We start from the raw sequence: 26,035 nt of genomic DNA, 5'->3' as shown, positions 1-26,035 counted from the left end.
GGCTTCAGCATAAGGGTTGTCGCAGATTCCCAGAGGGTATCTGGGAGGGATCCTCACTGTAGTGCTCCTTCCCATAGTTGCATTAAGTACAGGGAAAGTATTTCCCGATATTCCCTGTAAAACCTGGCCTTCAGGAAATCAGAGCCAGGTGCCTAGCCCCTCTTTGTATTTGTATTTTGTTTATTTATATAGCGCACCGGGCCCTCAGGCCTTTAAGTCTAGTATAGCCACGTGAATTTCTTCTAGCATCAGACGGCTCTCTAGGTCCTTGCTTCCCGCTTAAATATTATGCTTTCTCTGCCTGCGTAGCACTGCCCTTTGGTTGATACAGGTTATGGTAATATGATGAGAAGGCCTTGTTTATGTCCGCATTTGAATGCTCCTCCCTGTATATCTTTTCCATAATTGGCTTGCTCATGAAGTTGAATTCCCTCTGTGCTTTTTTGTGGAAGCTATCCCATTCTGTTTTTGATATCTGCCTGGATTCTAAGAGCTGACCTGTGTTCATATGCCCATTGGCGACACTGCAGCTTGCTTTCTATTTTGTCCAGCTATCTGCTGATGGTTTCCAGAACCCCTAATTTCCATAGCTACCCCCTCCATGTGCACATTAAATGCACGCCCCAGAGATGCTATAGAGGTGGCCATGACTACCTTGCTCTCCAAATAGGCAGTCACATGATCATAAAGACTGACTAAGAATGCTGGATCTAGAAGCGCTGCTGACATAAAATGCTGCAGAGGCCTCTGGGGATACTCTCCCTCCATATGCAGTACCAGGGAGAATGGTTGGAGAAGGTCCAGGGGAGGATGTCACAGGCCATGATATCATTGACCAGATCAGAGGACACCAGCCATATGTCTATCCAGGAATTCATATCGTGGACTGTAGATTAGTATATGTATGCCCTACCTGTATGGTGTAACATGCTCCAAACTTCTACAAGCCCCACCACACGGATGTTGGTGACTATCGAGCATGCTGATTTGGTCAGTGTCCTTCGAGCCGTCCCTGTTGATGCTCAGAATCGTGTTGAGATATCCTCCCCAGATTACCTCTGCAGTGTGATATGTGGCTATTAATACAAATATCTTATCATTCAACTCTGGGTCCTCTACATTGGGTCCGTATACATTTACCTTTAGCACTTGCCTCCTCTGCAACATTCCATTCACTAAGACATATCGACAGTCACTATCCATGGTGGTGCCCTTATGTACACATTGAAAAGAGCAGTGTATCAAGGTTATTAACCCCCTCACCATATTCAAATAGGTTGTGTAGTATCTGTTTACACCCAATCCCTGTGCACATGATCTAGCCTGCTGCTCCTGCACATGCGTTTCTTGCAAAAACAGGAATTTGGGAGCTTGCCTAGTCACATATGCAGCAGGTTTGTGACTTTTTATGGGGTTACGTAATTCTCAAATGTTCTAGCTTAAAAACGTAATGCTTCTCCACCGCACAAATCACTGTGCCATGTACCACCAGCATTGTTATAATGCAAATTCAAGACCACAATTTTCCCTCCTTCCCCATACTCTGTGACCACTGAGTGCAATTTTTGATGTTCAATCCACCCATTCATTGTGCAACTTCCCCCACCCTCACTGTCCCCCACAACTCAGCAGTGTGTGCTCTCCCAACTCCCCCCCTCTAACCATAAAGTTAGCAATTGCATAGGGGCAAATCGTTGCTGATCTTGACATTACCCTTTGCACATATAGTATGATATGATATGATATGATATGGCATTTGTAACACGCCTATACACAAGTGTTTCAAGGCGCGAGACTAGTCAACCGTGCTTATTCCTGTCGCCGTGACATACTCCATATTTGGTGGGAGTAACAGGGGGCCTACCCCTGACCTCTCACCCGCTATCCGGTGTGGGAATCCAAAGGGTGTCTCACCCGCTTGTCCTCGGGGACTTGTCATCGGGGTGGCCAGGACACAGGCAGCACTTTTGGATCCAGTTCCTGGGGGTGTACCAGTGCGGGAGGATAATCTGGGAAAGGATTCTTCATGGAGTGGGGGAGAGAAAGACGATGGTGAGACACGGTATTCCCCCTTCTTTTGTTCATATACCCTCTCCTATTGTTTAGGATTTACTGAAGTCCCAACCCCCCTCCCCATTTTGCACAAACACTGGGCAGAGGAAGAGGTTGACTAAGAGTAACCAGACTAGCTCACTACACACACTTGATACCAGTTAGCTCTCCTCACACAAATAAAAGACAATAACTAAAGACACACTGTGAGCAAGGGGGAACATGAGAATGAGCAGAACTTCCTTGGCCAAGGCACACCTACTTGAGCAAAGCGACAGACTAAGGGACGAGAGCAGCGGGTCATAAAGCCCAAGGCTTCCCTACTGGAGGTTGTTGCCTCTGTCATACCGTGAAAGACAAATAGAGAAGGCCAGATCCCATAAGTGAAGGGTTGCATGTGTTTTAAAGACACCATCGACACTCGGGTGAACAGCAGAGTTGGGTAGGCGAGGTCAAGCCTATGGTACTGACCTTGACTCAAAAATTGGAAAACCGCAAAACAAGAACGAAGCACACAGAGCCGGGGGGTTGTCAAGCAACCTGAGAGACCAGTGTGTGTCAAAGTGAATGGCTTGCAACTTTGTGTGGAACTTTATCGTGAGAGGTCTCATCCCGGGAAAGGGGGACCTATGAGAAGTGTGTGGTGAAAGGTCTGAGCCTGGCAGAGGGGGACCTTTGTGAACGTTTTGGTTGAAATATACATTTTGAAGTTAGAGAAATACTTTAACGTAGAAGGCCAGGCAAGCCTTGGTCCACGGTTTTGAACTGTGTACTCTGTTGAAAACCGAGCCAGAGTGTGTCATCCTGCCTACAAGGATCGCCTTACCCCATGGGGCCTAATGTGGGGAGGAGAACTGGTTCAGTCACATTATCATTTGAACACTGACTTTCCCTTTTCCATACATTTTCTCCTTTTTACACTTTTTGTACAAGAGATAGGGCAGGCATTAGGTTTTTGTTATCATAGGCCATTTGGTTTTGACGGACTTCACTAGGACTGTTTTGTTTATCGTTTGATGGTCGAGACTACTCCCATCTTAGTTATAGGGCAAACAAGGAGTTTCTCCATTCCCAACATTTTCAATAAAGGTTTTACCTTTCTGTCAGTGTCAATACTTGTGATACCATGTCTTCCCTACACAGGGCAAGGAGCCTCTGGTGCAGAACTGCCCGGTGCCAGGAATTTGGCTTCAATAAATCCTTCTGAATCCAGTGTGAAGAAAGAGGTTCTGTTCTCATACTGAAATCTCAGTCTTGCGGCAAACAACATTGCATATTGGATGTCCCTCTCCCATAGCATCTTCTTGACTCCCTGAAATGAGTGTTGTTCCTGCCGTACTGGCATAGAGAAGTCTGGATAGAGATGATGAATGACATGCAACTCCAAACACAATTCCTTTTGTTCTATTGCATACTTCAGTAGCAGATCTCTTTCGCTATAGTTCAGTACTTGTGCTATTTTCAGCCCTCAGTACTTTCCTAGCTTAGGCTTTGCAGCCAGTGCCTGATGCATTCGTTCAATGGTGAAGTGCAGTGACAGTGTTCGGTACCCCAAGAGTCTCCGGAGGAGCTCCTCCACCACTTGCTCCATGTTCCCCAACGCACCTCCTCCAGGCCCCTGATAATGCGAATGCTGTTTCTGCGAGATCTGGGCTCCAGATATTTGCACTTCACCATCACAATCTTCATATCCTTTACTGTGTCGGACTGGGGTGTAAAATGGATCCGCGCACCAATTAAAAAGTGTCCCACAGTTTCAAATAGAAATGACTTCATTTTTTGACAGACTATTTGAGTAGTACCCATGGAGGAATTTTGTGGTCAAATATGTTGCAAATTCTGCATTTAAAAGAATATGTGTTCAGTTATCATGTTAAAAATCTACTAGCAGCTTTTACCATATTCACTGCTGCCAGGGGCTAGGGTTCCCAGGCTACGGCAGAGTCACAGGGTGGTTTGTACTTTTCTGCACAATCCCCATTGCAGCTCACTCCGCCTTCTATGTGGGCCTTCTTTTTGTAACTGCGTCTCTGACTGGCTGCCTGCAGGCTGCTGCTCTTGGCTACCTAGTCTTTTGTGGCACTGTGTGGGGCGCCGCAGCCACACCTGGGTGCATTATCATATATTGCGCCCATACCTCATCAGCAGGCATTATCTTCACTCTGGCCGTGTGTAAGTGATCATCTGGCTAGCGAGAGCCTGCATCGCCAGCATGTTATCCGGGGCAGTAATGGCCACCACTTCCATGCACCCCACCTCTGCACCACACTGCTGAGGATATGTAGCCTCCTCCCCAGTGATGCTCCACGTCACCTCACACTTGCAGCTCACCGCTTCACTCCGCTGGGTCCGCAATCTCCTGTCTCTGACTCCCCGTCGATCTGTACACAAGCCTTGGTATTAGGGTGACCAGACCTCTCGGTTTTGCTGGGACTGTCCCGGAATTGAGTGCTCTGTCTCCCTTTCTCAAGAATATTTTTCCATTGGAAAATGCAGTGGTACCAGTTTTTGGTAGTCGGTCTTCATAACTGGCAGGTAGGAATGCACCATCTCACACAGGAGAAATTTGCATTTTACGAATTAAAATAGTGGTAGCTTGTGATTAATTATAATATGTATTTATTCCACCAGTAGCACGTAAACCTCCTTCTACTCCAACCGATACTGAAATACCTTGACAGCCACTTTCAATAGTTAGTCCTACTTTTATGTTAGTTTCCCAGTCCCGGTTTTTTACTTTTTAATTCTGGTCACCCTACTCTGTACGCACTCCACCACCGCAGCCCAGAGGCAACGGTCACCAGTAGAAGACTGGGGCTGCTCTGTAGTATTGGTGCACCTGTCTCATCCTGTGGCTTTCTTTTGATGCGACTGCAGCCGGTACCCGGATACAGGGTGTTGCCAGAGACCCACTCCAGCCCTCTTCTTCATGCTCCTCACGTCTCCGTAGCTAAAGCTATGTGCTTTTTCTGCTCCTCTGCCACAGCTCAGTCAACAGCCAGACTGCCGATTCATGGAATATTTGCCCAGTTCAAAGTGAATTTGCACTGCTGAAAAGTGACTTTGCACTGCAGACACAAACCCTGATTCATGGAACTGTGCAAAGTGGATTTTTGCGGTGCAAAGTCCAGGCAAAGTCATTTTGTACTGCAAAAATGACTATGCACTGACTTTGCCCAGACCATGTACATGATTTTTAACAGCGAAATGCTCTAGTAACTATTGGACCATCTCATGTATTACTATTTAGAAAGGACTGTAGAATTCAGTGGGTTTTGCCCAATTTCTCTGAAGAATTAATCTGTAAAATGCACTATTCTTTTCTCAGATAAGTGCCACACCCTTCCCCGATAGAGCAAACTCCCTGGCTCACTTTGTTTCATTGGTCAGACTCACGGTAGGTTTTCACATCACACCAGTGTGACTGTTCATCACACACGATACTCAGTTCTTTTCCCTTTCTCTGACTCAGAAACCTTCTCCCTCCGTAATCTAGAAGTCCAGTCACATTCCATGGAAGGTTCCGTGATAGGAGCACGTGGAAAATAAGATCCCTACGCCTTGCTCCCTGAGCAGGCCAGACAACGCTACAGAGACTCAACCACTCTGCGTAAAACTAACACCAAAGCACCCCAAGTCTACAGGACCGAACCCGTAGGAAAAAAAGAATTAAAAAAAAATCGAAGGAGAAATGACCAAATTTGTTTGACCGAAAATGGTAGGTCTTTTGTGTATGTATAGTAAATAATAGGTGGGGGGTGGGGTAAGGTTATACGTTGGGGTAGAGGGGGTGAGGGCGATGTGAGGTGTCTCCCCGGCATTATTAAAAAAGTAGAAAAAGCTGAAAGGGATTTTTGTTTTTCGGTAAAAGAAAATAGGTAATTTCCCCATTCGTATTTTCGTCTCTTCATTTTCACAGATAGCCCTTAAGGACTGCTATTAGGCATAGGAATAGATTGGTGAGTGGGAATAATTCACGATTCACTTAAACATTATTCAGAAGCAACTCATTAATGACCCCCCCCCCCCAACTGCCCCGGCAGCGCCCCACGTTGGTCCGAGACATTCAGGGATCTGCAACCTTTGGTTCCCTGGATGTGAAAGGTTGCGGATCGATCCTAGCCACCATAGGCAAAGGTGAGGGATCATGGGAATCACGCACCTGGAGAGTCACATGATACAAACCCTTGCTCAGTGATATGAGAACCACTGGCTAAGATCGGGCACCTCGGCCTCAGGCCTGCTGCGATCATTGATAATGTATCGCGGCAACTGGTGAATCGAAGCAAAGACGGGAAAAGCAACGCAGTTGCTACCGCTCTGAAAACCTGTTGCCAAAGACCTATATTCAGTGAAACCTAAAATGATAGGAAAGGGATTCTGGACCTGCTGAGCTAAAGAGACAGAAAGCAAAACAAAAGAGGTGATGGCTGGAACGCTTTGACTTAATCTGAACTTCTGGCATTGCTCTTAATTCGGTCTATAGATTTTGGGAAGGCATGCTATTGACATCTATGAAATAAATTAATACATCACATTCGACACCTGTGGATTGCATTGACTGACATGCAGAGCCTCTCTGGCTTTGGGAGCCCACAAAGGCTGTATGCTGTCTATTTTTCAATATTTCATAATATTCATTGTTTTTAAAAGAGCCCTCTTCCTTTGGGGGGAACGTATGATATGATATGTTTTGGTATTTACACAAGTGTTTCTAGGTGCCACAAGCCAAGGAGGGGAGGCAGAGGGATGACACGACAAACGATCTTACTAGGCCTTGTGACATTCTGAAGCCGCAAGAGCAAGGAGGAGTGCAGGGGAGAGGGTGTGGGGAGAACACGCATGAACATAACAAGATGACTGTCACAGTGAAACAGTAATGAAACCCTGATTGCTAAACAAGGGCTAAGCAAGGGCAATGTATACAATGTAATTCACAGTATGAAGAACTTCAAACAGAATTATCATGGGTATCCCTGATGAAGAGCAGTGTTGCGCGAAACATGTGTTGACACTTTTCTGCTTTGCAATTACATGACATTTTTGGTTAAAACAAGTACGCTTCTGCACAGTACAAAAAGTTCAGTTAATGACATGTATATAATTATTTGTAAACATTTATAAAACTTTTTTATGCTATAATACATCAATAAAAATGTTAGTTATGAGGTGCACTTAATGTCACTTTCATGAATGTCTGATTCCATAGCTTATAGCTAGTGTTCAAAAATACTATGGATCTGCCAGAAACTATGTAAGACCAGAATTCATCTGTAATTATAGAGGCCATGTAGCCTGTCTGTTTGCTATAAAACACTGTAGATAGCTTTAGCGATCCTGAACATTGAATCAAGCGATGTCAAGTGGAATTTATTGATGCATGACACAGCCTACATACTCTATCATCACGAGAAATGCCACGCCAAGCACAGGTAACCATGTATGACAATAATAAATTGAACCGCAATTTCATAATAAAACGCTGCAACTGCCCATCTATGGGAACAACCAAATATTTATTTTCAGGCACGATGGCCATGATGCTGAGGACATCGGCAATAGCAGCTTGTTGGGCAACCTTCCTACAGGGGCACAGGCCTAAAGTCATCAAAGCCAGCCCCAACAGGTTTCTGTTGCTTGGGAACCATGTTTGTAGCACAGAACTTCGGATCTTAAACCACTGCATTAGAGGGCATTTGGTTTAATTGTTGGGCAACCCTGCAACTTCCAGAATGCATTGTATTGTTGAGACTTGTAAACATGAAGGAGCAATGCATCCCGCTCATGTTCCTTGCAATAAAGCAATCCTAGTGCTTCCTTGGGAATCTACAATAAGCTGGTGAGCTTTGGCTAGCACCAATGGAATGGACACCAATGATGCCAAACAATGTGGCCTTTTCAGGCAGAGTGATTATTGTGCTGCAGTCTCGTGCTTTGGTGAATCGTATTGGTGGGGTGAGTGGGCCACGCAATCTAGTATTCCCAAAATAAGATGATTATTGTGCCATAGAAAATTGATTTTGTAAAAGTGGACAAACTCTTTCTGGGACTTACAGGAGCTTTGCGTTCATTTTGAATGTCCATGGCCCTCATTACAACACCAGCGCTAAACCATGGCGCTATTAGCACCATGGTTGGTGCAGGTATTGTAACGAGTCCGCCATGGTGAAATGGGGAAATACTGCCCCATTCCAAGGTTGGCGGGGCGGTATTTCCCCATTTACCGTGGCCCTTCCCCATTCCCATTTTTGCCCCATAGGGCTCAATGGGAATGGGGAAGGCGGCAATTACGGTACCGCAAATTGCGGTACCATAATTGCCTGCAAGGTCTCTTTGCAAGTCCCTACTTTAACGGCTGGTCCAGACCAGCCGTTCAGGTCGGGTCCCGCAAATGGACCTCATAGTAAGGCGCTAAGTGGTTAACGGCGCTGCAGCCTTTTACGGCGCCATTAAACACTTAGCGCCAGGGTCATAATGAGGCCCCATGAGTGTTTTAGCATGTGAGGGGTTGGTGAGGCTTGTGTGGGTGTTGAAAAAGCACACATAGCACCGCCACTTACCCGTCCTTAATGAAGAAGTTGGTATTGTTGGTGTCTCCAGGGTCCGTTGTTAAGGCTGGACTCGCCCAGAATGATTGAATCTCCAATTCAAAGCGCTCTGGCTCCGACTCCGGTGCTGCGATGAGTACATACAGAGGTGTAGTAGTGGCAACCCTGTCGTCTGTCGTCAAAGCGATCGAGAAGCTGGAGTCCTTGTACACACCAATGACCACTGGAGTCGTTCCACCATTGGCAACTTCAATCACGACTTCACTGTGGGGGGGGGGAGAAAAACATGAGAGGACACCCATCTCATCAAAACAGAAGTGTTTGCAGGGCCCAAGAGCCTGGCGTCAGGTTTATGGGAGGGGCTTCCGGGCTCTCAATACCAGGACTCAGGTTTCACTGGTGCTACCTTCTGGTGTTCAGCTGTCAGGCTTCAAGATTCTGAGGTTCAAGGATTCAAGTCATTTTGGGGTTCAGGGTTCTGCTTTACAAAATTTGGGAGTTCAATATTTCAGGGTTTGAGATTCTGTGCGTCAGAATTCCGGGATTTAATATTCCGAGACTCCGGGTGCAGGTTACATCATTTGGGAGCTCAGAAGTCTAGCGTTTAAGGTTGTGGAGCTCAGAATTCTGGGCCTCAATATTCCAGGTTTAGCTGGTGCTGAGAATGTCAGGAATTATAGATATGTGGCTTTTGTCAGGGCTCAGGAATCTATGGATCACTGTTCTGGACTTTAGGATTGCAGTGTTTAGGATTTTGAGGGCTCGAGATTCATCAGCTGAGAATTTGGGGGTTAGGATTCTGCGGCTGTGGATCACAGGCTTTACAGAGTTTGGGTCTCAGCACTGGCACTCAACACTCGGGCCGGTAGAATTATGGGTCTCGAGATATCCGGGCTCCATGATTCTAGTCCTCTGTATTCAGGAGCTTAGGATTCCCACATGTATGACTCTTGTGTTACCAACATGCAAAGGTATTATGAGAAGGTTAAACATTTCTTAAAATGCAGTTTTTCAAGCACATCAATGTTTCACTTCCTTCACACTCCCCCTGACAGGAACTGTATGCTCTTGAGATCTCGCCATTTGAGCTTAGGGACATTTTGCTATAATTAGTCAGAGAACCCTAAAACAGATCAAAGGAACACACAGGAAGCGTAAGCTTAAAACGTTCTATGAAAGCTTTGCACAGCTTGCAGTACTCAGGTATGCTCACCTGCCCTGCAAGTGCCTGCAGGTGAAGGTTGTGCCTTGGCGCAGCCCTAATTACGTTAAAGTAATGGGATCTATTTGCTGTTGGTATTTTCACCAGGGCACGAATGGAGAAGGTGTGATAAACTCATAGACAGTGCATGTGTTACATTACCATCAGCAATCTGCAAAAAGACAGATAATGGTATCATTGTGAGAAGAGGGGGATGGGGGTCTACAGAGGATTCACGGGACAGTTTGCCTTCCTGAGTATGACAGCCCAATGGGGTGAGGGGCTAGAAGAAGAGAGTGATAGAGAAAAGCATGGAAGGAATCTGTGATGATGGAATAGAAAGAGGCGAGCAAGGGAAAGGCAATGCTGAAGAAAAGCAATGTTTTAATAGGGGAATGTAGAGTGAAGAATGGAGGCAGAGAGAGGAGGAAGGAGAGTCCAATGGAAGAGTTTGGGGACTGGCGATAAGGATGGAGGATAAGAGGAAGGGCTGAAGAGAAAGTAATATGATGGCGGAAACATGAAAGAGGGATGGGAAAAAAAGGACAAGAGAGGCAGTGATTGAGTATTGAAGGAAGAATGGAACAGAGCTTTTGGAAAGGGCAGAGTATAGAATGCTGGGAAAAGCAGGGAGATGCTATAATGGTTGAATATGGGGCAACGATGGAAGACACAGGAGGGCGAGAGGATTAAGAGAGGGGATACAAGGGGTTGAAGGAAGGGCAATGGGATGCAATCGGTGTAGGAAAAGGACACAGTTAGGAAGAGAACGTAGGAGCTGTAAGATGCAGGAATTAAGATGGAAGCGTGGGTTGGTGGGAGTGCACAGCTCTGGAAGATGGGGCAGAGGGTCTGAAGAGAGTGTGAACTGGAGAGAAAGCACTGTTGGTTTTAAAGAGATAAGCGCTTGTGTGCTATGTGTGACCAGATAAATCAAAGAAGGGGCATCGCCACTAGACAGCGGTGTGTGCACTCTTGTGAATGAGATGGGTTGGGACAGGGATGCCCCGTGTGCCCCAGCACTGGCAGAGTGTCAGAGAAACAGAGGCCAGTGGAATAACAGGGATGCACTGACCTCAAGCAGCACTCAGAGTGGAGATGGGTAAAGTAAGCATGGACACTTAACTCCAGCCAGCCTCCGTAACAGGTTACAGGATGACTGAAAAGAAAGCTAGCGGCTTCTAAGCTCTATTTATCTACTAAATCGGCCCATGTCACCATCACTCACGGAAGACAATTAAGTTCAGCTTCTTCATATATTACCACAGATACTCACTAAATGTCCCCTTTTAACCATTCACCCATTCATTTCCTTACCTAATTGGTCCCTCCAGCACTTTCTCAACTACTCTCTCCCACCTTTCCTCCATACTTACCATCCTCCCACCGAGAGGCGTTGCTAGGGGGTAGCTGTGGGGGCTATAGCCCCCGGTCTTTTGGTTGTAGCCCCGGATAGAAGTTCAGCAGCTACAACCAAAAGGCGAGCTAGCCCCGAGTCCCGAGTCCCTCCCTTTGACCCTCGCTCACTGCAGGTAGATAGCAAAAGTACTCACGGCATTGATGTAACCATCATGGCATCCACTGAATCGACAGCCACATTCAGGGGGTAAGCACAAGTAAAATGGAGATCCGTGTTGTCCTGCAGGACGACGTTGCCGAAAATATCGGGCACCAAGCTAAGACTGCCAGAGTAGAGAGCGTGGGTTCCGTTACTCTGCAAAAAGACCAATGGATGAGTCTTCAACACGCTTTAATAGTTCAATTAAAACATCAATTAAATGATCGAATTAATAGTTTTCACTTTTTTTATTAAAACATTAAAAAAAAACAATAGAAACTCATTGGCAAGTAAACAAATGAAAGAGCCTTCAACTTTAGAAAAAAAGGCTAATTGAAGTATCTTTAATTATCTAGAAAAAGATCAACTCTAGATTATTTATTTATTTATTTATTTATTTATTTATTTATTTGTTTGTTTGTACATTTGTCAGAATTGCCCAAAGCCCATGGGCATCTAGGCGCTATGTACGATCAGTCGAGTTTTCAGCTTCTTTCAGAACATCAACATTAGCAACTTCTGCCAACTGAGCCATAAACGTGCATTTAACCTTGTACAAAAGGCTCCATTGAAGCAACTTACACGTTCTACAAAACAATCCACTGTAAAACGTTGAAGGTTCTGCATGAAAATACTGACCAGCAGTCATCCTTCTTCAAAACCATCAACAAAAGAGTTGTTCACCTTCAACAAAAACCATGAACTGACCCCGGACCTCCAGGGGTAGCCATTCTGATTAGAAAGGGTTTCAAAACGGCAGTGTGCACTCTCCCTGTTCACAACCAATAGGTTAAAACCCTCTCAAACCCTAACTAAACAAAACCATACCTCTTAAACCACAGCAACCCACACACACTTCACTACAAACACACCACACAGAGCCTTACACAACAGCACACAATGGTCTCCACCGGATACCACACTAAAAAGCTCAGCAAATGGTGTTAACCGAACTGAAGCTGCCAACAGCACATCACAGCTTCCTTGCTCTTTCTCCAAATGTTGTCCTACTAACGCGCCCTAACCTACCCCCCTCTCTTTGTGATACGCCAGAGCACCAGGAGACCACTATGGTGGTGATAGTGTGCGGTATAAATATCCTTTAACATTGACATTAAAAGACGGTAGCCTTGTCCAGCGGGCCAGAGTTCACACATGGGCTCTCCAGCCAACACCAAACTCAATAACTACACATGTGGCCATCTTTCCCCCTTCCCACCTCTACCATAATGTGAAACCTCCTCTTTCCCCCTCTAAATGTCATAGTGGCACTTTTCTTTTCACTTTCCCTCAAAATGACTGCAGGAGTTGATGGCATAGAAAAATAAAAGGGCGGCTTTACGTTTCTGAACCGTTTCATGGGTGCACCATGGCAAAGTTATTATGTAATTTTGCAAATGCGGCACCCTTACTCCATCAAATTATTTAAAAACTACTGTACCAATTTACCCCAAACCAACAAAATGCACATCTACGTTGCTTTGTACTAAAATTGTTTCTTATGTGGAGCAAATCCATCCAGTGGTGTGTGTGCTCAATGGAAGCACATTTTTCTGTACGGGAAAATGAATGGGAGTAGGCTGATAACAGGTTTTTTGTTTTATTTTCTTAATAACTTTTGAATCATTTAATGAATTTTCCAGAGAGGCATATATCATTTAAAAAAAAAAATTGGATGGTTGCATCCAAATAGCTCCAGTGAGTTTTTGGGCCTCACCACGAGTTTGGCGTTAACCCTTAAATGCAGCAGCAACGCTATAACCACCGCATTTAAGGGTCTGCCAAATCACGGGCTTGGCGGATTTTCCCCCAGCTCTGAGCTGGGGGCAAAACCACAGCAATTTTGACAATTTTCTGCGCTATTACCACCGGCGGTAATACCGCCGGCGGTTATAGTTCTGAACATTCCCCATTGGGCCCAATGGAAATGGGAAATTCCTGAATGGGCCCAATGGGGAATGGGGACTTATCTTTCAACCAAATCCGTGATCGGGCACTAATAGCACCGGGGGATTTGACGATAGGGCTGATGAGGCAGTTATAAGCAAACACATGTTATCTCAACTATAGGGTGGTGTCAATCACTCCATAACATAGGTATTGGGTCGGCTCGCTCAAAATTAGTTGAGTAAATGTTCAACGACCTAATTTAGGTTGTTTAAATCACTGTACACCCTGTACTACATCCTCAGGGAGTAGGTATTTCCCGTCTGACCCTAAAAACAAAGCATAGCTCCATAACTGTGACTCAGCAGGGCTGGTGTTCCCTCTGACCTAAACAGGTCAGCCAAAACGCGCACGGCTCATGTTGCGCCCAGGCAGCTGGCAACTCAAGGTGATGTTTCTTGAGTACAGTAAGTGATGCCAACATCTCTATGGTGTGCAATCCCCCCAAAACTGCCTGGAAGGCTTAGACTCTGTGTCTGAGGCCTCTCTGGTATATAGAGACTGTCCCATATTCGGCGTGCCTTTGAGCGAGCCCCGCAGCTCTACTGACCTATGCAGGCGATGATGGATGAACGTATAGGATTAGGCTGAATTGTCCAATTTCTTCCCCAAAAAAGTCTGAATTTTTTCTGAAAATCCTGCACAAATGTTTGCGGCATTGCTGGAAACTCGGCACAGATCACAACTGCACATTTACCGAGGGCCGAAAAACATATCTCATCTGGAGTTGAAAAGTTTGACTGAGAAAACGAATGTCATTTCCCCAAAAGTTCTTTCGGCTAGACCTTGGGAAATGAGGTAGAGGCGTGGGAAATCACTCCCAAACTCTCACGGGAACATTCATTTATTTCTGCCTTAATTTAAGAGTGTTTTTACTTAGATAACAGGAACATAAAAAATAAAATGGCTGTGAAGAGTGGCTCTTCCATTTTGTCCCTATTCCTTGCTTCTATTGTGAGCAATTGAGCCAAAGATAAATTTGTCTCTGGGAAAAGGAGAAAGGTATCTTACAGTGTTGACAGAAGGCTCTATATGAAAATCCCGAATCCTTTCATGCGAATCCTGAAAATCACCATTTTTCTTTGAGTCTTTTTACAATTTTTCACACAATTAAATGGAGGGGGAGACCTCTGCACCGCCCCCATATCTCTCATTCCCAATTAATACCCCTCCCCCACTTACCATCTATATTTGTGTGAAAAAGTTCAGAAATTCAACAACACAAAGCCCTCAATTTTCGGGTTCGCAGTAAAGGGGTTCGACATGTTTGTCCTTTCCCTTGTCCAAACCCATTTCTTCACGAAAGGTCAACATCTGCAAAGAGATTTCCAGTCAGGGTTGCATTGGCCCCTCGGCCTTTCGGCCCGTGGCCAGGCCGAAATCGTCCCTGGAGTATGGGGGCCAGTTCCAGGCAAAGCCTGGGCCAGTTTGAAAAAAAAAAAATGGTAAAAGAAATATATTTTTTTTCTCCAATTTTTTTGCTTTTGTTTCAAAAAGCCTTCATCCTTCTTAGGTCGATAAATGAGTACCAACACAGGTTGGGTGATATTGGCCCTCATTACAACACCGGCGGTAATCAATGGCGCTATTAGCACTATGGTTGCTTCCGGTATTGTAACAAGTCCACCAATGGTAAATGGGGAAATACCGCCCCATTCCAAGGTTGGCGGGGCGGTAATTCCCCATTTACCATTGGCCCTTCCCATTCCCATTTTTGCTCCATAGGGCTCAATGGGACTGGGGAAGGTGGTAATTATGGTACCGTAAATTGCGGTACCGCAATTACCTCGGAAGTCCCTTTGCAGGTCCCTACTTTAATGGCTGGTCCAGACCAGCCGTTAAGGTTGGGAGCCGCAAATGGACCTCGTAATCAGGCGTTAAGGGTTTAACGGCGCCGACACCTTTTAAGGCGCTGTTAAACCCTTAACGCCAGGGTCATAATGACCCCCATTGTATGCATATTTGTTCTATAAAAAAGAGCCTAAGCGTAACTGCTATACAATAAAATATTACCATTTGGCCTTGGACGTCTGCTTGGATTCACAGTAATTTAGTGTACTCAGGACCAATGCTATTTGATGAAACTTACTGTTTTGTCAAGGGGTGAAAGGTCGCTTTCATCGCTTCTCGGATGTCACTTTGGGGTGGGGTCTAATGACATCACTTCCGGTGATGTCATCAGAGGTGAAGGGTCATGAGGCAAGGAGTGGGCCACTTTTTTGAGACAAGGGGTGGGTCAAATTCTTTTTGGGTGACCGGGCCTATTTCTTGCCCCAGTTCGACCCTGTTTCCATTCCTATTTGTTGGCCGCAGATCGCTTGCATTTTCCACATTTATCACAGGCCCTAGACGTTTTGATAATTAATATTGAAATGTTATTTGTATTGCGCTCGTACACAAGTGTTTCAGAGCGCGACGAGGCAAAGGAGGGAACAAGGTGGAACAAAAAGAACGATCATAGTAGGCCCAGTGACCTTGAGAACGTGCAAGTGCATGGGAGAGGGAGAGGGGTTAAAGTCGGAGTCTGTACAATCTTCATAGCTCCTCACTCTGGAATGCCAGCTGTGGTGCACAGTGAGAGAACTTTGCATTGTTCACTGTCAAGTGTCCAAGAGTGACAAAAGTGGACACCTTTGTGCAAACAGGAATTCTAATAATTAAGCTTCAGGTGGTATTTCAGAAAGGGCCAAAAGGCCACTTTGCTAATAATACCCCACACCAACGTGTGCCTATCCACTGAGGGGCGCTCCCTGATTTTCATGCAGATCTGCACCATGCACACTAGGGAAACGAGGTGCCTGTCCACATACCTGCTAATGCTTTATGAAAGCATTCACGCACGCACGCACGCAGTCATGTGTCTATGCCCCGGCTGTGATGCGGCACGAACACAGCGTGCACCCCAACAGTGTAAGGGTGGTTGGCTGTGGCCCCCTTGATATAAGAACTCAGCATAGGTAGCAGGCGGCGCACATTCCACATTGCAAAAGGCGCTTTACGGCTCTATTCAGAATACCAAAAAGCAACCCATTTTTCGGGACCCGGACGCGAGTTTGGCGGTAGCCATGCCGCTAAAAACAGCATGGCCACCTCCAAACTCGTAATGAGGCACAATCGCTTTTTGTCCCTCCATCTCTCTCCCTCTCTCTCTCTCTTTCTCTCTCTCTCCTCTCAATATTGTTGTGGTGTAACAATAAAAAGGGCAGTATTTGGAATGCCTTTGGTTTTTAATTACCGTGCTCAATATTGAGACGAGTGTCTTCACACGGGTCTTTTGTGTCAGCAAATAGATTATTTTGCTCTGTATAATTTTTTATATTTTTTTCAGTGCGTATGAATTAATATGAGGAAACGTTTAAAGGGATATATTTAATTTTTAATTATATTATATATTATATATATTATATTTAATTGATTTAATTGATTGTAGTTATGGGCAATATTTCCACATCAAAAAAACCTATCTAGACAGTTAGGACAAATAGGATATTTTTCCATTAAAAAAGTTTAGTTATTACAGCATTCACTCATTAAAATCGCATGTAACCGATAACATTACCCATATGTCGTGTTTTACATTCCTTATGTCTTAGGCTAAAGAGATGTTGTGACTTAATTGAATAATAAATCAATCATTCAACAACAAGGAGTGAACCTTTCATATAGTGCATAGGAAAATCTAAACTCGGATCTTAAAAATGATTTCTTCTGTGAAATCATTACAACAAAAGGAGGTAACTCTATGGTTTGGTAAATTTGAACATAATGGGCCTCATTACACGGTAGGCGGTGGACCAAGGTGCTATTAGCACCTTGGTCCATGCCGGCAAAATACCGGCACCGCCTTGGTGGAAATGGGAATTACCACCCTATTCCAAGGTTGGTGGGGCGGTAATTCCCCCTTCCCCCATTGCCCTTCCCCATTCCCATTTTTGCCCCATAGGGCATAATGGGAATGGGGAAGGCACTAATTACGGTACCGCAAATTGCGGTACCTTAATTAGCTCCCTGGTCCCTTTGCGGGTTGGTTTTTAACGCCTGCAAAAAGCAGGCGTTAAATTCTCCAACCCGCAAAGGGACCTCGTAGTAAGGCGGTAAGTGTTTACCGGTACCGGTAAAATAACGGTACCGGTAAACCCTTACCGCCTACCGCGTAATGAGGCCCAATGTCTTCATTATTATGCTTCTTAAAACCAGGGATGTACAATATTAGAAAACATGGCACCTTTTTGTCTTTCAGAAATGTCATACATGAAATGATTGGACGAATTATAACTGATGGATGAATAAGAAAGTTGTGTATTTTGTATTAGTTATTTATTTATCTATTTATTGTGATAAGTTCATCAAGTGAACTTTTCACAAATAGTTTCTCGGGATGCAAAACGTTGACACATATCGCATTACAACAAACTTAGCTAACACTGGCTAACAAAAAAAAAAAAGAAAAAATAACATTAACACAACTATACACAGATCATATCTGGCATAGCATTAAACAAAATAATTCATTTGCAGGATCCGATATTTCGCATAAATGAAACTTTAAAAATCGTATTATATTGATTTACCACTAGATTTGAGGTCCCTGTAATAGAATTTGCCATAAAGCAGCAGTGGTAGTAATCCCAAAAGCCTTAAAAAAAAAAACAGGTCAATAATTTCCTTTTGGTATTAATTAATTTTCACAATCCATAGTTAAGTGCTTCATGGTTTCAATTTCCTTCGACTTACAAAACTGAAAACACCTTTCAGCATGGGAAACTTGCTTTCTAGGTCCTAAAACTTCATTCAAAAGTAGCAAATTGAGTCTGATCTTCAAAATGTATAATCTCTCGTGAGCATCTGGACATTGAATTACATAATTTGGAATCTTATGCAGAGGTGTCCTTTCTCAGAACATATAATGGTGATGACTATACTGCTTACATTCATCGATTCTTCTAATCTAGTCGGTCTCCCATATATATATATATATTTTTAACCTTTGTTAGTCATTAAAAGAGGCAGGGATGCACTTGGCAAGTCTAATAACATTAGAGAATTCTCAATCCAACCATTAACTGCCGGGATTCTTTTGTTTAGCAAAACCTGAAGCAGACAGTGGAACCGCGAGGTCTGCGTGGCCGTATACATTTTCCTCAGCATTGACACTGCTTTCCAAGCAGCCAAGACCTTAATTGAGAGTAAACCCAACCCGAAGCAAAGTAGTGAGGTTGGGGTCTGGAAGTAAAGACCGAGAACCTGTTTCCAGAGTAGACCATCCCGGCAGCGCCATTTCACATTACCCCATTGAAGAATACTATCTTCTCCATACGCTAGTACTGGAATGACCTTCTCCTTATAGAATATCAAAAGTGGAAGGTGTGAAGATCTGCGATTAATGACTGTTTATCTTTTTAGTCTGCATGCTCAGTGCTGTACGCTTCTTTCTTAAGTGTAACCCCTGCCCCAAATAATGAGGAGCATCAGAGATCAGACAACCCAGGTACATACATTCTGAGCCTAACTCCAGGGGTACTTTAGCGAGAGGTCATCAAAAGTCCTTGGTATGAGTTAATTTCCTTGGATGCAGAATCCTAACTTTAGGTTTATTGGTGTTTACAATAAGATCATTTATTTTGTCATATTTTTGCAGGGCTGTAATCTGACGTTGCAGGTCGATGGGTGTCGTCTGATCTGTTAACATAAGGTCATCAACGTATAATACCCAGATGATGGTGAGCATATGTAGCTCGGGAGATGGGGTGGAATGAGCTTCTTCAAGAATGGGACCAACATCTGCAATAAATAAATGAAAACGTATTGGGGTGAGAACACACCCATGCTTAAGTCCACAGTTCATAGATGTAGGGGCGGACGAAAGACTGTCTACATTTAACCTCATCCTAATAGTAGTATTTGGTGTAGTTCTCTTTTGATTGTGACCAAATGGGTCAGACACCTACAAATCAAAGGTTTCAACCATAGCAGGGTGTGATACATGCTATCAAAGGCCATTGAGAAGTCAATGAAGCAGAAATATAAACACCTGCCCTTACCCAAATTAATAGCCTTTAGTAAATTCAATAAAACCCATTCAGGGCCATACCCACCCCCTTAATAAAACCAGATTGAAATCAGTCCATCATTTCAGTTCAGAAAGCCCATCCTTACACGCTGTTAAATCACAGTGATAACAATACATCCTGGGATGTCCAACAGGAGATTGGCTTGTAGTGAGCTGGAATACATCTAGCCCCCTTTTTGAAAATCAGAATAATCATAGCCGTTTTTCCACAAGGGGGCATTGTTCGAAAGCTAACCCCATCTGAAAAGGGAATCAACAGAATGTCAGACCAGAGGGTTGGATCGCCCTTAAGAGTAATACTGGACATTCCATCAGTACCAGAGGCTCTGGAGCTCTTGCTCTTCATGATAAGGGAATAGATAACATCCTTTTTTTTTAAAAGTATATTCCATCCTGCATTGCTAAGAGCCTCCAAATCATAATTAATATTAATCTTTTAGCATCAATGCTGGAATATAAATCTACCCAATCCTTTTCAGGATAGGGTTCATCTGGCGATTCACATGAGGTGTCAGGTGGTTGTAAATCACTCTCCAAAAGGTGCCCACATTGGAATCCTAAAGACTCTGTAACATTATCTATGTATCATTTTGCGCTAATATGCTTCTGAATTGGCACAGCAAGTTCTTATATTTATTTTTAAGGAGACTCTGAGCAGAAACATATTGCTCAACTGAAGCCAAGTTAAGAGATCGAAGGTCGCTTCATAGTTTTCTTTTCTTCAATTGAATTATTTTATCAAAAGAATGTAAGGGCCTCTAATCAAATGAGGTGTATATAAACATTTGTACAAGCCATACAAATGGTCAATTCACAGCTTACAAACACTTCACCAAGAAGACTATTGAATTGTGCTACAGATTTAGGACTCAATTTTAAGTGATCACCAGCATTGTTAGTAATAACATCCTGATTGAAATACTGTGCCTCCTTCGTCCAAAACCTTACCTTACAGTCCAGCCATAAGCTATCATGATCACTAAGTGCTGACTCTGACACTTCAGTGAAACACACTTGTTAAAAAGGTCATCCGATACAAAGATGTAATCAATCATAGAGGATTTACCTTGGCCCCTCCATGTAGGCTTACAAGGTATAACCCCAGGGGGATTCACATTTTGACAAAACCCCACACATCTAACATATTTAACCATTAGGTCCCTCAGTCATAGGAAGCTTTCAGGTGAACCGAGGCAGGCTCGGAAAGGCCTGCCTCATTCATACAACAGCTTTTAAAGGTTCACCCATGATCACTTCCAAAGCGTCATGAGAGGACCTGTTCTTGTCTAGAATCTTTCCAACCAAATGAAGCAATACTCTTAATGCACATTTGCTGGATTCCAGTAAATATTTAGCAGCGGGCTGGGAACCGTATTATCACACATGGTTTTGTCCAAATTCAACCTAACAATTTAAATACATGGGTTAGGAGACTATTTCTATGTCGCATGAATGTCCTTCCACAATGAATGCCTGCTAACAAACCCCAAAAAGATCGCCCCAAAGTTTTTTTAGATGCAGGGTTAAAAACAGTCTGAAAACCATACAGTGCAAGTTTCTGCAGCAACCAAGTTTCTTGTAATAAAAAGATGTAGGCCCGAGTCAAGTCGACCCTCCTGGCTTGCAACAAATGAGCATGCCCTCTAGTGTTCCACACAAAAATATGCACAAGGTTCAAGTATGGCCCTTGGACGAGCTATTTACATGAGGAAGATTTTTTATTTATGGCTTTTGCTCAGTTGTAGAAGTGTACCGAAAAAAGCAGTGGAACTGTGGTCTTGGAAAGGGAAAGGGTAGGCGGAAGCACAGTGCAACATGTGACAAGGTGTTGCAGTCGGGGCGTTGCCATAGTCTTAGTGACTAGTAACTAAGGCTCCTATTTATTTATTTTTCAATGTTTTTATTGGCATTTATCATCTGTCAACCTTTACATAATAAACAGATAGCTAATGATGATTAACATAAAAGGGGAAGGAGAAGAGAAGGGGAAACGAACAATAAACAAACTAAACAACTAGTCTTTGTTGCCACATAAATGTGCTGGGGCTCGTGGCCCAGTTTGTTTGACCTTTTGGACCTCGGAAACTCCCGGGTGATGAATTGGCCAGGGGTGCCAAATCTAATAGGTCTGATGGTCCCCCTGGTGGGTGTTGGGTTTTGGTTTAGTCTGTTGGTATTCCGGTGGGCAGGGGTAGCTCAGGGGGGTTTATTGTCCGATGGGTGGAACATATCCCGTATTAGGGCTTTCCAGACCTCGTATGTTGGGTTTGCCTCTCATCCTGCTCTGTCCACTCCTTCTCCCCATACCGTTGTTTCGGCACCGGACCAGTGCTCAAGTTCTCTGTACCACCTATCGAATTGCGGGCCCCTGGGAGATTTCAATGCCATGGCTATAGATCTTTTGGCTACCACACACACCATGTCCATGTGTTTCACTATGTGTCGCAGCTTGCTTATTCTTGGGTATGCGCCCAGAAGGCATTCTTTCAGGGACCATTTGTATCGTGCCACCCCTGCTCTTCTGCAGGTCTGCTCTATTTTGGACCAGAAGTTTTGAATCTTCGGACATCCCCAGAACAAGTGTATCATCCCTCCTCTTTCTGAGTTGCATCGGGGACACAGTGGGGGTATTGTTCTTACTGAATTTGGCTATCCTTTTTGGTATCATGTATGTTCTGCATAAGACCTGTAGTTGAATTAGTCTGAACTGGGCGTTCCTCGACAACTCTCTGGGGTATATTAGGATTCTCTCCCATTCCTTTTCAGTGATACCTTCTCCCAGGTCTGCTTCCCACTTCGATTTCAGGGCCTCACAATTGGGGTTGAGTCTGTCCGCTAGTTGAGCGTAGAGCGTAGACACTAGTTTCCATCCGTCCCGCAGGTTGTATAGTAGTGTTATCAGTGTGTCTTGCTCTGGTTCGCCTGGCCACTCTTTCCATTGCGACTTGGCACCCTCTCTGACTCTTCTGTACCACAGGAATTGGCCTTTGGGTAGACCATCTTTCGCTACCATGATTTCAAACTCTCTGAAGGTCCCATCTTCGTGTGTGTCACCCCAAGTAGTATAGATACCGTGTCCCACCCATTTTCTCATTAGGGCTAGGTCTGCTTTCCCCTTACATACCCCTGCTGCAATCGGTATGTCTGTGGAGTAGGGGTGTGCTACTCCTGTGAGTCTCAGGGTCCTTGCCCAAACTTTCCTGCCCAGCTCTACTAGCATCAGCGTTTCCCCTAGACATCCCACCGCGACCCATAATGTTTCTTTCAGGTTCGCTGGTGCTACGGGTTGCCTGAGTAATCTGGTTTCAGAAGTGTGCTCATCCGCTATCCACTTGGCCACGTGACTTAGTTGGGGGGCCAGGAAGTACCTTTCAAGGTCTGGGAGTTGTATTCCGCCTGCTGTGTATGGTAGTGTTAGTACGCCGAGGGATATCTTCTGTCTGATGTTGCCCCAAAGTAGCTCCCTTGCCCTAATGTGCAAAAAGTATAGGAACCTTGGGAGCACTATCATTTTAACCACTGCGGCCCTACCCATCACCGATAGTGGTCATTTTGACCAGAACTTCATCGATTTTCTGAGCCCATGTACCGCGACCTGGGTGTTACCCCCATGCATCTGTTCGGGTGTGTGCCAGATATTGACTCCTAGGTATCTGAAGGTGTGCAGTTTCCACTGGATTCCCACTACTGGGAGATCGGTTTCAGTTCGCCCAGCCAGTCCAGCCAGCGGGAATACACAAGGCTTCTCCCTGTTGAAGGAAATCCCTGACACCCGGGCAAAGATCTCTAGGACCTCTAGGATAGCTGGTAGGTTAAGGTGGAGGTGTCTTAAGTATAACAGGACATCGTCTGCATATAATGAAACTATATGGTATTCGCCCCCATTCTGATGCCCGCGTCGTAAAACTGTTTCCTCATATATATAGCTGGTGGTTCTATGCCCAGAATATAGAGCATTGGTGATAGCGGGCAGCCCTGTCTGGTGCCTCTTTGGATGTCCCATAGTCCTGCCACTGGGCCTCATCACGAGTTGGGTGGTTACGCCAGCGGTATTACTTCCAGCGGTATTAGCCCTACCACCAAACCCCCCGGCGCTATTAGCGCCAGATCACGGGTTTGGCGGAGCGGTTCGTGCCCATTCCCCATTGGGCCCATTCTGGAATTCCTCATTCCACATTAGGCCCAATGGGGAAATTTTGCGGAATTACCGCCGGCAGATTTGCCGCAGATTTCTCCCCAGCTCAGGGCTGGGGGGAAATCCGCCAAGGCCATGATCTGGCAGACCTTTAAATGTGGCGGTAATAGCGCTACCGCCACATTTAAGGGTTACCGCTAGACTCGTGATGAGGCCCACTGTCTTAACTTTGGCCACCGGTGATTGATATAATATTTTTATCTATCTAATGATGGATTCCCCAACCCGAACTGGCTTAGGACCTCTAGCGACCACTCCTAGTATATGGAGTCAAAGGCTTTTGTGGCGTCTAGGGATACCACCGCGTATGATTTGTGTGTGTCTTTTGTTTGTGCCACTATGTTTGCAATCTTCGTAGATTTGCTGCCGTGCTCCAGCTTTGTATGAACCCATTCTGGTCTTCGTGTACTAATGTACCTATCACCTTTGACATCTTTTTGGCTATTATAGTCGTTAATATTTTTATATCATAATTGAGCATGGATAGTGGCCTCTATGAGCCACATTCTTCTCTGGGTTTCCCAGGTTTGGGAATCGGCAGTACGAGCGTCTCCCTCATGCTTTTCGGTAGCGTCCCTTTCTCAAATGATTCCCTAAAGACTTCTAAGAGAGTGGGGGTCAGGGCTGCATCATACACTTTATAGAACTCGGGGGGTAATCCATCGCTAGCCGGGGTCTTACTCGTGGACAGCAATTTGATTGCTTCGATTATGTCCTCTACTGATAGGTCCTCGTTTAGGGCGGCCCTCTGGGCTTCGTTCAGTGTTTGCAGGCCTATCTCTTCCAGGGTGTCCAAGATGTCCCTCTGTGGTATCACCGTTGTATGGCTGTACAGCTGGCAGTAGGATTGCCTGAAGGCCTCAATGTCTTTCGACTGCGATGTGTAAATCTCGCTGGTGGGAGCTTTAATTTCAGTGATCGGAAGTTTCGGGTGTTCCCTTTTGCACAGCCATGACAAGAGTCTACTTGGTTTATCACCCTCCGCGTGTGCTCTGGTGGTCTTGGTTATGTAATCAAACTTGGCTAGTCTGGCCCACACACTCTGGCAATCATTTCTGCTTGCGGAGAGTTCCTCCTCTGCTTCCCTTGTTTTAGGTGCAGCGGTTTTGAGCTGAGTGATCCGCTTTTCCCTGGCTTCTAATTCATTCCTCAGGGTTTTCCTTATACCTCCGGCACTAGCAATGACTTCCCCCTGACCACCACTTTTAGTGCTTCCCATATTGTATCCCATCCCTTCACACTGCCCACATTGATGTCTAGGTATTCCTGTATTTTATCTCGGAGGCCTTCCCTGAAGGCACCGTCAGTGAGGCCGTCTGTTGGCATTCGCCACAATGGTATGGGTGGTTTATTTCCCTGTGTTTTCCATTCCATGAGGAGTGGTCGGATATTGATCTTCCCAGGTAAAATACTGACTCCACTTGGGATAGGTGTTGTTTGTCTATTAGCAAGTAGTCAATTCTGGTGTAGAGCGTGGGGGAGATGAGAAGTATGAGTATTCTCTTTCGTTTGGGTGGAGTTCCCGCAAGACCTCAGCCAAGTCCAAGTTCTCTATTACCTTGTTCAGAGGGGACTGGACCGAAGCGGCTCGTAGCGTTGGGCGGGTTAGATCTGTCTAGCGTGTAGTCTCGTATGCTATTAAAATCCCCTCCCCATATAAAAAAACATCTCGATAGGGTGTTAATTTGGCACTTAGCTTAGTCAGGTACAATGAGGTGCCACTGTTGGGGAGGTAAGAGTTGACAATGCATATTTCAGTTGCTCAATGCTGCCTCTCAGTATCAAGTACCTTCTCTTCGTGTCCACCTCCTTTGATAGTAGCTTGAATGGTATTGCACCATCAATCCAGGTGTATACTGTGCGCGCATATTTGGAGTAAGCCGCACCAAAGCCCTGACCTCCCCACCATTCCGACACTTTGGCAGTGTCTTCAGCTGTTAGGTGTGTTTCTTGCAGGAGTGCAATGTAGACATGTTTTCTCCACAGATAGGATTTGATCCTGTTCCTACGCATATAGGTGCCCATCCCCCTGACATTCAATGTCAGCACCTTAATATCAGCCGCCATCTTTATGTTGCAATGTCCAGGTTAGTAATTCCGATGTCCATTGTTTCCGTGTGTATGTCGTGGCGAAGACTAAGAAACATTTCAAAGAGTAACTTGGTCAACTCAACCAACTCTACCCAGCAGTTGTGCCTTATGGGCAATGCTCAGGTGCCCCCGCCAGATCTTGGCCCACCCAGGCCATCCTTGGTGGGTTGTGATGCATCGGCAACAGGCCTGCATCAGTCCTTTTGCGGGGTCGAGTTATCCTCCTCAGGTCAGGCAGTGTGACAGGCCTCCCGTCTTTGGTGGTAAGGGCATTGGGGAAATTGGTTGTTTATCGCAGGCGGATCGTTCTATTAGGGTTCCGCTGGGTCAGTGTTTTGGTTGTGCAGCCGTTTCACCATCATCTGCCATGTTG

At 45.0% G+C, this 26,035-nt stretch overlaps 1 protein-coding gene across 1 annotated transcript in view; it reads right to left on the bottom strand.

Annotated features, from left to right (window-relative positions):
• Positions 1-26,035, bottom strand: part of LOC138503230 (uncharacterized) — a 204,708-nt gene that overhangs the window by 45,060 nt on the left and 133,613 nt on the right. The window contains exons 6-7 of the mRNA XM_069622816.1: positions 11,355-11,515; positions 8,613-8,864 (exon numbers count right to left, since the gene is read on the bottom strand). Coding sequence (XP_069478917.1) covers positions 8,613-8,864; positions 11,355-11,515 — 413 coding nt within the window. The remainder of the gene's footprint in view (positions 1-8,612; positions 8,865-11,354; positions 11,516-26,035) is intronic.

The sequence above is a fragment of the Ambystoma mexicanum genome, chromosome 11, assembly GCF_040938575.1.
Source record: "Ambystoma mexicanum isolate Mex_15411 chromosome 11, UKY_AmexF1_1, whole genome shotgun sequence".
In the NCBI taxonomy this organism is placed as follows: Eukaryota; Metazoa; Chordata; class Amphibia; order Caudata; family Ambystomatidae; genus Ambystoma; species Ambystoma mexicanum.
This window is presented reverse-complemented; position numbering and strand designations above follow the sequence as displayed.